General features: G+C 41.7%; 1 protein-coding gene across 2 annotated transcripts in view; it reads left to right on the forward strand.

Annotated features, from left to right (window-relative positions):
- dnai3 (dynein axonemal intermediate chain 3) overlaps nt 1-14,925 on the forward strand; it is a 35,164-nt gene extending 20,239 nt beyond the window's left edge. For both annotated transcript variants that reach the window (XM_014123368.3, XM_014123366.3), the window contains exons 14-23: nt 4,214-4,287; nt 4,476-4,629; nt 4,941-5,037; nt 6,608-6,732; nt 7,064-7,127; nt 9,442-9,572; nt 9,762-9,966; nt 10,167-10,258; nt 10,533-10,655; nt 14,169-14,925. In XM_014123368.3, coding sequence (XP_013978843.1) covers nt 4,214-4,287; nt 4,476-4,629; nt 4,941-5,037; nt 6,608-6,732; nt 7,064-7,127; nt 9,442-9,572; nt 9,762-9,966; nt 10,167-10,258; nt 10,533-10,655; nt 14,169-14,306 — 1,203 coding nt within the window. In that variant the 3' untranslated portion in view covers nt 14,307-14,925. The remainder of the gene's footprint in view (nt 1-4,213; nt 4,288-4,475; nt 4,630-4,940; nt 5,038-6,607; nt 6,733-7,063; nt 7,128-9,441; nt 9,573-9,761; nt 9,967-10,166; nt 10,259-10,532; nt 10,656-14,168) is intronic.
- Nucleotides 14,926-15,274: the final 349 nt, after the last annotated feature.

Here is a 15,274-nt window from a genome sequence, read left to right on the forward strand (position 1 = left end):
TTCACTGTAGTGTCCAAAACGTCTTTCAAGCTGTCAGGCATTCCCTTGGCAGCAATAGCCTCTCGGTGGATGCTGCAGTGTACTCAAGTGGCGTCAGGAGCAACTGCTTGCATGCGCGTTACCACTCCACTATGTCTCCCTGTCATGGCTTTTGCGCCATCAGTACAGATACCAACACATCTTGACCACCAAAGTCCATTTGATGTCACACAGCTGTCCAGTTCTTAAAAAAGATCCTCTCCTGTTGTCCTGGTTTCCAGTGGTTTGCAGAAGAGGATGTGTTCCTTAATTGACCCCCCATAAACGTAACGGACATATACCAGGAGCTGTGCCAGGCCCGCCACGTCTGTTGACTCATCCAGCTGTAATCCATAGAATTCATTGGCTTGTATGCGAAGCAGTAATTGTTTCAAAACATCTCCTGCCATGTCACTGATGTGTTGTGAAACAGTATTGTTTGATGAACACATTGTCTGTATAGGTTTTTTGGCCTAGTATGGGGCTTGCCTGTCCTAGCCACTCGGTAGCTCACCATATAAGACGCTTCTAGCCCCTTCTTATTAGTGGTATCTGTTGCTTTGATACATGTCTTACTACTCGAAGGTTGACTTATTTCTCGCTCAAAAAACTCCTGTGGCTTATTTTCCAAATTGGCATGTTTTGTTTCTAAATGTCTGCGCGAGAGTGAAGGTTTCATCGAGTTGTGAGATAGGTCTTTTGCACATATACCACACTGTGGCTGAGGAAAGGCACTACTCCCAATATAAGTGAACCCCAAATCGATGTAGTTTTCATCATATTTGCGCCACTTCGATGGTCCAACGTCCCTGTCTGTTGTTCGGTGCTTTCCTTGGTAAGGGGGCAGTAGCTCTTCGGCTGCATCAGATTCACAATTGTCAGTGTCCATGCTAGCTGGGCTAACAACAAATGTAGAATTACTGATGCTAGCATTGGATGTGCTCGTGGAAGCAGAACAACTTGTGTCATCAACAGGTGCAGGTGTAGTACTGCTAGATGTAGCAGTACTACCAGTAAAGCTGGTATGTGTCTGTATGGACACGGGCCTTACTTTTTTTAACCATTTATCAATTTTCGAGCAAATGGAATGAGCAGCAGCAGCTACGTTAGGCTACATACGGACCGTTATTGAAAATCCCGCGAGCGAGTAACGGTTAATGTGATTGGATGTTAATTATTTGACTAGGCTACCTGTATTTGACATTGTGTTGTTATTTCGCTGAACACTAGATGGTTTAATTTTATTTTTGGCAGTGAAACGAGGCTACTCATGCGAGAAAAAAAACCTAACCCAAATGTATAGCCCCGTTGGAAAATATAAATGAACTGTTTGAAAATGTGAAGGAAAGAAAATATATATACTTTTTTTTTTTCTCAATGTGAATCACATTTTTATTTGGCGTACCCCCGACGTCATTGCATACCCCTGTTTGGGAATACCTGCTGTAGGGGGATGAGAGCGGGGTGAGGGTAGGCTGATGCCTTATGAAGAGAGCAATTTGAGGGATACTTTTGAATCATTATGAATTGTTTGTCTTTTGACTAAACTATAAAGCAGTGGTATTCAAACTTTTTTAGTGGGGACTCCAGTTTCGAATCCAGAATTTCTGGGGGACCCCACCCCTCCCCAAATCTAGAAACAGAATGTTAAAGGCCCAGTGCAGTCAAAAATAGATTTACCTGTGTTTTATATATATTTCCACACTGAGGTTGGAGTAATACTGTGAAATTGTGAAAATTATGATAATGCCCTTTTAGTGGGGTGGCAGGTAGCCTAGTGGTTGGAGCGTTAGACTAGTAACCGAAAGGTTGCAAGATCGAATCCCCGAGCCGACAAGGTAAAAATGTGTCGTTCTGCCCCTGAACAAGGCAGTTAACCCACTGTTCCTAGGCCGTCATTGAAAATAAGAATTTGTTCTTAACTGACTTGCCTAGTTACATAAAGGTAAAATAAATACAAAAATTCAAATTTAAATGTAAGAGCTGTCTGAAAAGACCGCCTGAAAGTCCTAGCAAAATTCTTTCTTGAGAAATTGCTCTTTGTATAGAAGCTACAGTATTTTAGTTTTATTCTTGACCATTTTAATTGAAAACAATTACAGTGAGGTACTTCATTGTTAGTTACCCAGAAATGATTCGATATTGAGATAAAAAATGGCTGCATTGGACCTTTAAAATCGATACATTTTATATTTTTCAATCAACAACAAAAAATTAAATGAATTACATTTTCATCGCTCTTCTCAAATGACCTTTCCCAAAAACATTTGTATATTGACCCATACAATATTCTGTACCCTTTAATTTTTTTGTTCAAAATTGTTTCATTTTGGCGACGCCACTGCAATTGTCTCAACCTGACTTTGAATACCACTGACTTAAAGGGATAGTTCGGGATTTTGGCAATGACGCCCTTTATCTACTTCCCCAGAGTTAGATGAACTTGTGAATATTTCTCTCCGTCCAGTATGAAGGAAGTTAGAGGTGGTTGCAAAAATCCTGAACTATCCCTTTAAGATGCTTTATTAGCTAATTATTTGATTGTGAATTCTTACCATGGGAAAATACTAATGTGATTTGTGCTTGTCTATTTGACTTTTCTGTTTTTGTCCAAATGAAACATTCTTGAACGTTTTGGTCTCAACACACTCGGCTCCCACCACCAATTTTTTTACCCCTTTTTTCACCCCAATTTCATGGTATCCAATTGGTAGATACAGTCTTGTATCATCACTACAACTTCCGTATGGACTCGGGGGAGGCAAAGGTCGAGAGCCGTGTGTCCTCCGAAACACAACCCACCCAAGCCGCACTGCTTTTTGACACAATGCCCACTTAACCCGGAAGCCAGCCGCACCAATGTGTCGGCGGAAACACTGTAGTGTCAGCGTGCACTGTGCGTGGCCCGCCACTGGAGTTGCTAGTGCGCAATGGGACAAGGACATCCCTGCCGGCCAAACCCTCCCCTAACCCGGATGACTCTAAGCCAATTGTGTGCCGCCCCATGGGTCTCCCGGTCGCGGCCGGCTGCGACAGAGCCTGGACTCTAACCTAGAATCTCTAATGGCACAGCTAGCACGGCGATGCATTGCCTTAGACCGCTGCAGCACTCGGGAGGCCCCACCTTATGAGATCTAAAGTAAATACACTTAACAAAGTACCAACCTACCAGGGTCCAGTGAGAACTACTCAACTGACACTTTTAAGCCTTCACACCTAATTTACACACTGATATTCAAACACTTACGTTAAAAGGGTTAGCTAGGTCCTCTTATCACGCTAATGATTTCTGAGTCTAATTTTGGTATGTTGACTCTGTTTAATTTACGTTCCAATCTGACTTAAAAGCACTTTGACCGTTACACAATGAATTTTAGCAGGATCTGAGATAGATGAACAGTGAAATTAGTCACAGTAGAGAAGGTCTATAGGAATAGCTGTATAGGAGTGGTCAAGGGTGAATGTCACAACAGGCTTTTAGACATAATTGCTATGGTCCATCTACGTCAGGAAGCACCATAGATCATCATAGATCATCTCTATGTCAGGGATCCTGTCAACACAAGCCTCCCTAACAGGTCAGAGCAGGTAATAGTAGGTAACACGTATCTTCAAGGGACTTGTTGTGATGCCTATATAGTGCTGTCTTAGTAATAATATCACTACAAGCCTTTCACACTAGCCTGGGTGCCAGTGTAATATTGAGCATGACAATACCAGAAGGAGTTGGCAAGAGAGCAGAAACAGACTTGACACCCAGGCTACATTCACATGGTTTTATTAAAGAGGTGGATAGTAATCAAGTTATCCCTTCCCCAATCTCCTTGTATGCCCTGCATTTGAAGTGAGTTGGTTATACCATCTAATAAAGTGTGTCTTTTGTCTTATGTCTAAAGAAGCGTGTGGGTGGTGCAATGCTTCGTTACAATCCACGGACAGTCATTGGTTTAAGTGAAACCAGGCAATTATCAAAGTGTCCCCAGGGAGCCAAACCTGTAAAACCATAGAGGGAGGGATGGCATTATTCTAGGACTAAAATACAGCGGCACAATGGTCTATGCTCCCAAGTGCTCCCTTTTATTAGGTCAAGGTTTCGACCCTAAATGGGATATCATTACTCACCGTGACAAGGACTGAAAAGCCTACCTGTGGTGTAGTAGGTATTTATTCATTTTCTCTCTTTCATTCTGATAAGGTCTCTAGAATGGGGGTACCGATGGAGAACAGGAATGGAATATGTGTTCAGATCGTCACCTGCGCCCCTGATTGGTACAAAGTGGCATTAATATTAAATGACTGACTAAATGCAAACGTTTTATAAAAAAATAAAAATAATATTGAATGAAAAACAATACAATTATAATTTCGATGTATGAAATGTTAGTTCCTGTCTCTTTGTTGGTGTTTTTGTTTGTTTCTTTTGTTTTCCCTGTGTTTGTCTCTCTCTCCCTGAACAGCTGTGTGATGTTCTGGGATATTCGTGCTCCGAGGGTACTCCAGACCATGGCCGACCAGCGGAAACAGAAGGTGGAGGAGAAACCCCTGGAGAATCCTCACGGTGTTCCCAACACCTTCAAACACCTTGACCTCACATGGAAACCACTCATCAGGGTACAGCATATATCATACAATATATCATACTGTATATATCATACTGTACCATTACTGATGTATAACAGACCCCTTGGTTAATTGGTAACACTCCTGGTATGACCCCAGAGACCAGGGTTCAGTCTCAACTTCAACCCCTTTATCTACACTTTATTTTCCCCCTACACTTCTAATCTGTCAGAATTACACATAGAAAATATGAAGGGAGAGTGGTGTTTCTAGTGTTGCCTATTTTTGGAATGTACTGTGTGTTTGACAGTTCTCTAAAGGCATTAGTTAGATGTCAAAGCTATCGTCTTGTCATGTGTCAGGTTTCCCTGCCTAAGATTGATACCAGCGGGGAATACAGCCCTTTGAAAATCAGCCTGCGAGACAACACCTGTGACAACCATACAGGTAGCAACGCAGGTGAGTATTTACCTTCCCTCTTCCTCTACCTTTTTTCTCTCTCTCCTTCTCCTTCAGGCAGTGATGCAGGTGAGCATCTCCCTTCCCTCTGTTTATTTCTCTTGCTGTCACTCTTTCTTTTCCTATTTTCATCCTCCCTTTTTTCTAACCCCTTGAAGCAACACAGATGAGCGGAACACTAAACAGCAAGCCAAAACAACATCTGTCTTCAAATCAAGAATCTTAGGAGATAAAGATATAAGAGACTAGTTACTCTTTGTAATGGACCCGCAGGGCACACACTGTCTGTGGAGTGTGTGATGTGTTTGTCAGTGTGTCTGTACATTGCGTTCGACATGCTTGTGTATGTGTTTGAGTGTGCCACTGTCTCAGATTCTACTTTGGATCAGTGAGCACCATGATCAGTGGGGCATGGCCGTCTCTCCCTTCACCACCCCCCCTCACCCATCTCACCCCTCTCGCCTCTGGTTTCATACGGTTTTATTAAACGATCGGTCCCAGACCTAGACAAGGCTCTCATAGTCAGGGGGCATTAACCTTGTTGACTGTCAGCTGTTTGCAATATGCTGCTGAGCCCCTGGGGCCAAAAGATGTTCCTGTGTCTCGGGTGGTACATCTTAGAAGAAAACCTGCCTTTGTCTTGCTGTTTTAAGATCTGCCTTTATACACACAGCTTTCATAATGGTTATGGAATGAATTCATTTTAGGTTACTGAAAATAAAAAGTGCTGAATTTTTGGGGCGTTTTTTGGGCATGTCGTGGGCTGTTTCGATATGATCTATGTAATGAATAGGGTCAGCTGTCTTGAGTTAAGGTGGGTAGCGGCTTTGTCTGTTAGAGAATGGAAGGTCAGGTAACTAACATAGAGAGTCTTGATTGGAAGGTGTTACCTGTCCTGTCTTAAAGACTCCTCCCTACGATCCTCCAACCCAATAGGAACACTAGGTTTAGATTGTAGAAGGTGGTGATCTTCGTGTCATCAGTCATCACTGGAACGTTTGTTAGTGTAACCCAATTTGATCTTAACCACAGTTATAATGAGTAGCCTACATCTCCTATAACTAATAGTGTGTAGTGATCAGACAGATATACCCTAGAGATAGCTAATATAATATGGCGATAAAGGGCTGTGAACACGCTGTCGAGTCCTGCACTATCACTGCAGACAGTGGGGCTTTTGTCACTGAAAAGGGCACTTCTCTCCTTCTCCCTCTCCTGCTGGTGGTGGTCAGATGACTGAGCTGGTACCAAGCCTTACAGAGCCCCAGGACTCTGCGTGCTCTCCGGTCAACTGCCCTGGCTGTTTCACTCACAGAGTAACAGTCATTAAAGCCCCAGGACTCTGCTTGCTCTCCGGTCAACTGCCCTGGCTGTTTCACTCACAGAGTAACAGTCATTAAAGCCCCAGGACTCTGCGTGCTCTCCGGTCAACTGCCCTGGCTGTTTCACTCACAGAGTAACAGTCATTAAAGAGCTACAAAAGGCTATCTGGAATAAATGCCCTAACTATGATGTTTAACTGCATAACAACACTGCTCACTCCGTGCTTCCCCCTATTAACCCCTGACAGACAGGGCCCACCTGAATGCAGAGAGGTCAGAGGTTGCTCCAGAGTACGCCCTGCTCAGAGTGCCTTCAGCCAGACAACTCAAACCGCTGGAGGACATCTGCACCAAGTTATACGCAGGGACCGAGGTAACGTAGCCTTTCTTCTCCATAGCTATTATATGGATGGATGGATGGATGGATGGATGGATGGATGGATGGATGGATGGATGGATGGATGGATGGATGGAAGGAAGTTCCAAGGGGGAACTATTATCAAGTAACTGAAAAGTGCATACTACTAGAGGTGGAATGTGTTTCATTGATGAGTTATGGAGTTAATACCTTTCATGAAGAACTCAATTCAAGTCACAGGTTACTTCATACTGTATGCCAACTGTAAACTATCCATCCTGGGGCTTCCTTACACTAAGGTAAAACTCCGCTAGAACCTGTTCTTTCTACCACATTTTGCCCTCAGGACGGAGAGCTTGTGTACACAGACTGGAAGTTGGAGAAGGACAACGACTCTGGACGACTGTTCAGTAAGATCATCATAAATGAGACTTTATCTATAATATCATTTAAACTATACTCTTACAGTTAACACGTCCGTTGGTTCACAGCCAAGGAAAATACATCTCCTAAACCTCTAGAGCTCTGAGTAATCGGGGAGATTGGTTGCTTGTTTCATATATCTTAAGTATCATGAATGTAACTGCTCTACAGATTCCATGGAGACTCAAACAATGCCTTCAGGATCTCCTATTCTCCTCCTAATCATAGTTTGTTTAAGCGCAAGAGATTTGAGGCAGTCAAGAAACAAAACAAGGCATTTACTGTCTGGGAAATATATTTAATATCATGGCTGCTAGACTACAATAGTATCACTACTAAAGTATTGAGACATTCAGCAATTTATGACCAATTACAGGAGATTAAACTTGGTTCCCTCATCTTGTTTTGGCAGGGCACAGGAATGTGATTACTTAATAATAAACTGTGTCTCGTGTCACAACAGCGTCAGGGTAGACAAAGGTGATTTGCTTGTACATTAATGGTAAATTGCTCCCTATAAAGCACGTTCCTCTCAGCATGTTAGTTAATGGTAAGGGAGAAATGGTTCCCAAGGGAAATGACATTATACTATAATATGTGCTCCCAGTGGTCAGTAGACTGTTTATTTAGCTTTAACGTTATTACTGTATCCCAAAAGGGAGATACTGGTCCTTCGACATGGCACCAATGTTGATTCAAATCTTGATGAAACATTCAGACACACATACCTGCCTCAGACTCATTTTCCATGTGGCTCATCTCCTATGTCATTGAACTGGAGTCATCTCTCTCTCAATTCAATTCAATTTCAATTCAATTTAAGGGCTTCATTAGCATGGGAAACAGATGTTTACATTGCCAAAGCAAGTGAAATAGATAATAAACAAAGTGAAATAAATAGTAAAAGATTAACAGTAAACATTACACTCACAAAAGTTCCAAAAGAATAAAGACATTTCAAATGTCATTATGTCTATACAGTGTTGTAATGATGTGCAAATAGTTAAAGTACAAAAGGGAAAATAAATAAATAAAAATATAGGTTGTATTTACAATGGTGTTTTGTTCTTCACTGGTTTCCCTTTTCTAGTGCCAACAGGTCTTCTCTTGAGAGCCAGGTCTGCCTTCAGCGGCCTTTCTCAATAGCAAGGCTATGCTCACTGAGTCTGTATATAGTGAAATATTTCCTTAATTTTGGGTCAGTCACAGTAGTCAGGTATCCTGCCACTGTGTACTCTCTGTTTAGGGCCAAATATAGCATTCTAGTTTTCTCAGTTGTTTTGTAAATTCTTTCCAATGTGTCAAGTAATTATCTTTTTGTTTTCTCATGATTTGGTTGGGTCTAATTGTGTTGCTGTCCTGGGGCTCTGTGGGGTCTGTTTGTGTTTGTGAACAAGGCCCCAGGATCAGCATACTTAGGGGCCTCTTCTCCAGGTTAATTTCTCTGTAGGTAATGGCTTTGTTATGGAAGGTTTGGGACTTGCTTCCTTTTAGGTGGTTGTAGAATTTGTCTCTTTTCTGGATTTTGATAATTAGCGGGTATCGGCCTAATTCTGCGCTGCATGCATTATTTGGTGTTTTACATTATACATGGAGGATATTTGTGCAGAATTCTGCATGCTGTTTTTGTCCCATTTTGTGAATTCTTGGTTGGTGAGCGGACCCCCAGACCTCACAACCATAAAGGGCAATGGGTTCTATAACTGATTCAAGTATTTTTAGACAGATCCTAATTGGTATGTTGAATTTTATGTTCCTTTTGATGGCATAGAAGGTCCTTATTGCCTTGTCTCTCAGATCGTTCACAGCTTTGTGGAAGTTACCTGTGTTACTTGCTGATTTTTAGGCTGAGGTATGTATAGTTTTTTTGTGAGCTCTAGGGCAACGGTGTCTAGATGGAATTTGTATTTGTGGTCCTGGCAACTGGACCTTTTTTGGAACACCATTATTTTTGTCTAACTGAGATATACTGTCAGGGCCCAGGTCTCACAGAATCTGTGCAGAAGATCTAGGTGCTGCTGTAGGCCCTCATTGGTTGGGGACAGAAGCACCAGATCATCAGTAGACATTTGACTTCAGATTCTAGTAGGGTGAGGCCGGGTGCTGCAGACTGTTCTAGTGCCCTCGCCAATTCGTTGATATATATGTTGAAGAAGGTGGGCTTAAGCTGCATCCCTGTCTCACCCCCCGGCCCTGTGGAAATAAATGTGTGTGTTTTTTGCCAATTTTAATCGCACACTCTCTCTTTCTGTCTCTCTCTGTCTCTCTCTCTGTTTCTGTCTACTTCTCTCTGTTTTTCAGGTGCCAAGCCCTCTCATCGGTTTATAATCCATGATGGGCAGGTGAACACTGTTCGTCGGTCTCCCTTCTTTAAAGACATCATTCTGACCGTGGGAGGATGGACCTTTGCCATCTGGAAGGAGGGCGTCATGGTAACAACAATAACAACATTTGGTCAAACACAGACTCATTAAGATAATTTGGTATCACTTAACTTAAACCCTGCGGGTATAATGCATTCTAACTTGTTGTAAGTATATATGAGCCTTTATAAGGTTTTATGATAAGGCTTATAAAATGTTTTTAAGCATTTGAACTTGTTGTGATCTACAACCTTTCAGAACGGCCCCATCATCCAGTCATCGTGTTCTCAAAAGAAGTGCACTGTGGGATACTGGTCCCAGTCACGTCCAGCTGTCTTCTTTATCGGTAAGGAGGACGGGAACATCGATGTGTGGGACCTTCTGGAGAAGACCCATGAGCCCTCCCAGACCCAGAACATCACTGCCACCCAGATCACATGCATCAAACCCTGGATCGTGTCCTGTGAGTCGCCGCTGATCTTGGTGCTACCAGCATGGTCCCAGATCTGTTTGTAGGGGTAGGAATTGACAAGACAGCTCAAACAGATCTGGAACCAGGCTATGTTGCTAATGCTGCTGCTGCTGGATCCCTGCATTTATTTATTGTTGGATTCAGAAAGTTCTGTGTTAATCTGATTCACTTTTTGTTTGTTGTACAAACAGCAAAGCAGCATCTCCTGGCTGTGTCTGATCACCTGGGCACTCTGCATATTCTGGAGATCCCATGGACACTTCGCAGCCCCTCCAGCAATGAGGTTTGTACTAGAGGTGGCCTCTAGGACAACAGGATGTATTCTATTTTACCATCTGTGTTTTATTATCTCCAATGCGTTTGATATAACTCTACCATCCTGTGTGTGTGTGTGTGTGTGTGTGTGTATGTGTGTATGTTTGTGTGTGTGTGTGTGTGTGTGTGTGTGTGTGTGTGTGTGTGTGTGTGTGTGTGTGTGTGTGTGTGTGTGTGTGTGTGTGTGTGTGTGTGTGTGTGTGTGTGTGTGTGTGTGTGTGTGTGTGTGTGTGTGTGTGTAGAAGCTGAGCATGAGTAAGTACTTTGAGAAGGAGGTGGACAGGCTGGTGTACTTTGAGAAGAGGAGGGAGATGAGAGCCAAGGAGAAGAAAGACTCCGAGGCAGAGGAGCTGAGAAAGAAGACGGTGGGATACAGTATATAGAGATGATAATTAACTGATGGAAAGCATTATCTGTGTATAATGTCACATGGTCAGAACAGATTCAAACTGGTTCTAAAGTTTTGCCATTTTTAGCGCATACGTTTAAAGCCAGAGCATCGAATATTGCCTGCTTAAAGTTGGGCTGTCTGCACATTTAAAAAAAATTATATTTTTATTTTCCCAAAATCCTTTAAGACGGCCATGACATAACAGATTGCTAACAGATTGCTTGATGCATAATGTGTGTGTACTCCTGAGTACCTGTTTCTAAGTTATTCTCAACGTCTTGAACCAGAAGGTGACAATCTGCTACACAATGTAAGTCTTGCAAACGGGTTTAATTGACCCAAAGTTACAGTTGAAGTCGTAAGTTTACATACACTTAGGTTGGAGTCATTAAAACTCATTTCTCAGCCACTCCACAAATTTCTTGTTAACAAACTATAGTTTTGGCAAGTCGGTTAGGACATCTACTTGACACAAGTAATTTTTCAACAATTGTTTACAGACAGATTACTTTACTTATAATTCACTGTATCACAATTCCAGTGGGTCAGAGGTTTACTGTTGACTGTGCCTTTAAACAGCTTGGAAAATTCCAGAAAATGATGTCATGGCTTTAGAAACTTATGATAGGCTAATTGACATAATTTGAGTCAATTGGAGGTGTATCTGTGGATGTATTTCAAGGCCAACCTTCAAACTCAGTGCCTCTTTGCTTGACATCATGGGAAAATCAAAAGAAATCAGCCAAGACCTCAGAAAAATAATTGTAGACCTCCACAAGTCTGGTTTATCCTTGGGAGCAATTTCCAAACACCTGAAGGTACCACGTTCATCTGTACAAACAGTAGTACACAAGTATAAACAATATGGGACCACGCAGCTGTCATACCTCTCAGGAAGGAGATGCGTTCTGTCTCCTAGAGATGAACGTACTTTGGTGCGAAAAGTGCAAATCAATCCCAGAACAACAGCAAAGGACCTTGTGAAGATGCTGGAGGAAACAGGTACAAAAGTATCTATATCCACAGTAAAACGAGTCCTATATTGACATAACCTGAAAGGCCGCTCAGCAAGGAAGAAGCCACTGCTCCAAAACCGCCATAAGAAAGCCAGACTACGGTTTGCAACTGCACATGGGGACAAAGATCATACTTTTTGGAGAAATGTCCTCTGGTCTGATAAACAAAAATAGAACTGTTTGGCCATAATGCACATCATTATGTTTGGAGGAAAAAGGGGGAGGCTTGCAAGCCGAAGAATACCATCCCAACCGTGAAGCACAGGGGTCGCAGCATCATGTTGTGGGGCTGCTTTGCTGCAGGAGGGACTGGTGCACTTCACAAAATAGATGGCATCATGAGGCTGGAAAATTCTGTGTATGTATTGAAGCAACATCTCAAGACATCAGTCAGGAAGTTAAAGCTTGGATCCAAATGAATACATTTTGCCAGAACTTCCAAAGTTGTAGCAAAATGGCTTAAGGACAACAAAGTCAATGTATTGGCCATCACAAAGCCCTGACCTCAACCCTATAGAAAATTTGTGGGCAGAACTGAAAAAGTGTGTGCGAGCAAGGCCTACAAACCTGACTCAGTTACACCAGCTCTGTCAGGAAGAATGGGACAAAATTCACCCAACTTATTGTGGGAAGCTTGTGGAAGGCTACCCGAAACGTTTGACACAATTTAAAGGAAAGCTACACTCAATTAGTATTTGGTATGTAAACTTCTGACCCACTGGGAATGTGATGAAAGAAATAAAAGCTGAAAAAAATAATTCTCTCTACTATTATTCTGACATTTCACATTCTTATAATAAAGTGGTGATCCTAACTGACCTAAATCAGGGAATTTGTACTAGGATTAAATGTCAGGAATTGTGAAAAACTGAGTTTACATGTATTTGGCTAAGGTGTATGTAAACTTCCCACTTCAACTGTACATGTGCTCAGTCCAATTCTGCAAAGTCAAGTGTGTGAGAGGAGCGGGAATCTGTTCACTCTCATGACTAATTCATAGCTTGGTATTTGATTCTCAGCAGCAGAGAGCAGGAGAGGTGTACAGACTGTAATATTCACATCCACTCCATAATTGTCTATCAGAGGGAGATGTCTGGGCAGCGGTTATCAAACCTTTCAGGCCAAGCAAAGCATTCCTTGCCAAACTAGTTAACTGGTTGATCAAACCTTTCAGGCTAAGGAAAGCACTCCTTGCAAAACTAGCTAACTGGTTTCACATGACCATTAGACCCATTATCTGACGCTTGAGTGGGCAACTTATGGCTGTGATTTCAACCAAGGTTACTGGAAACAATGTGTATACTTCCCCTTGTGTCCCCCTGAAAGAACACCTAGCCAGTTTGGTTCTAGAGAACATAGTTGCTGTTGTTGAGCAAACTTTGAGTTTGAGTTCACCTTTAATTCACTCAGTCTTTAAATGCTCTCATTCTCATTAAACAGTATTTAGTCTGTAACCATTTAAGATCATTCTAAATCATCAGATTTAAATTATCTTTGCCACCCACCATGGAATGTCTACTCCCAATCTAAACTATACACCATCTACATATAAGGGAAAATTACAATGATTATGATTGAAACACGGTTTTATATCTTTGTGCGACAATGATAGCGCATTTGTCCCAGAGCTCATGTATATTTATTCTGTCTTTCTTCCCAAACAGACAGAACAAAATTACTGTTATGGCACAAATTAAAGTTTAGAATAAATCCCCTAACCCGCTGGCTTATGTCAAGATGATCGAAGACTATCTTAAGGCTAGTGAATACATTTATTTTCAAGTAAACAACCAACATTCAATTCAGACATGTCTCCCAACCTATTATTTTGCACTCATTTGGAGAGAAACACACAAATTAAATTCCATCCAGACCAAATACTTTTACGAGTAGGCTACACAGACGCAGACCTCAAGAATTTAAAACCAAACACGGTGATTACTGTTTTCAGAAATGTGTGTGTGTGTTTAGATTTTCTCCCGTCTGGCACTGATAAGACAGAAATTCAAAATGGCCATTATATATATAAAAAAAAAAACATTCACTTTGTTATCCTCTCACTTTCTCACACCACAAGCTGAATTTTTGTACTTGCTAGTCCTGGCCTGTTGCTAGGGAGACCACAAACTCTGATGTTTTGAATGAGGTTAGGTTTAACCAAAGAAGGATATTATGAAAGACAATACAATGGGTTGGTTGACCTTCTTTATATAACTGATCTTAGCATTTCTCTGACAAGGTAGAGTAAATACTGATCACAGAGATCGTAATCTGATAGTTTTCCGTCATAGAGAAAATGTAGAACTCTATCAACAGCTGGGAATCTCTCTGTGAGGTTGTTGTGAGAAGTCTCACAATTGGTCTGAAGGGTTGAAATAAACTGAACAACATATGATTGTGGTTGTTATTAATTTCTCTTTTTTTTTTTAGATGAACTAAAAGCATGTTTCCTTGGTCTGTCCCCCTCCCAGGAACCCATCATACCAGAGAAGCAGGTGGAGCAGATCTTGGAGGAGGCCTTGAAGGAGTATGAGGACTACCTGTCCCTGGAGACGGTCATCCTGAAGGAAATGGGGCTGCTGCCAGACACAGACAAGGTTGACATCTGACATCCTAACCCTAATCCACTGTTCAGCCTGACACCTGATATCACACCTTGTGGGTTGGGGTCAATTCCAGCAGGGTTGGGGTCAATTCCATTTCAGTTTACTTCTTGGAATTGACCCCAACCCTGGTGTCCAGTGTTCAGGCTGATGTTTGATGCTCCCTGAAACTAGTGGCCTACCACACAACTCATTTAACACAGTACTACAAAGTGTCTATTCGATTGAAAATGGAATTGTTACACTTTATATTTTCTATGTACAGTATTAAAAGCTGGATTTGGTTTTAGTAAATTGTTCAGAAAACTGTATGCCTCTTGTTTTGCTTGTGGGTACATGTAGTGAATGGAGAGATTCCTCAGAGTTAATGAGTGAGTTTTTCACACACACAAGTCAGCTGCTTTTTTGTTATGATATTTGTGTTTCTTTATGTAATATGTATTTGTAGTTCTGTATGTGGGTCTATAGTTTTGTTCAATGTTGTGTTTGTAAGTTGTTTTGTCTGAAACATTGTTCTCCCTGCTGCTGTTGGACCAGGTCTCTCGTGAAAAATAAATGTTATCTCAATGAGAAAAACCTGTATAAATAAAGGTTAAATAAAATAAAAAATACATACACATACATACATGTTTGTCTGTGTGAACTCTGGTTACTGTGTAATGCCTGCCATCCTCCCTGGTTCATCATTGGTTCCCCAGAGCCCCTGATAATGAAATACATTGTGAGTACCCAATGATTTGAACTCGGCAGGAAATCATTTCACAGGTCTTTGGTTTCATGGTTCTGCTCTCATATGAAGTATTGATGTACTCCATGTCTGCCTGATATTGATGAAACAGTATTGATCCACGATGCAGCAGCAGCAGCACTCAGCAGATACTCTCAGCACTACGGTAGAGATTAGAATTAGCATGTCCATTGTACTGTTACTAATCACCATGAAAGGATATATAGCTGCTATAATTGTGATCCTT

This window comes from Salmo salar, chromosome 10 (genome assembly GCF_965601325.2).
Source record: "Salmo salar chromosome 10, fSalSal1, whole genome shotgun sequence".
Lineage (NCBI taxonomy): Eukaryota > Metazoa > Chordata > Actinopteri > Salmoniformes > Salmonidae > Salmo > Salmo salar.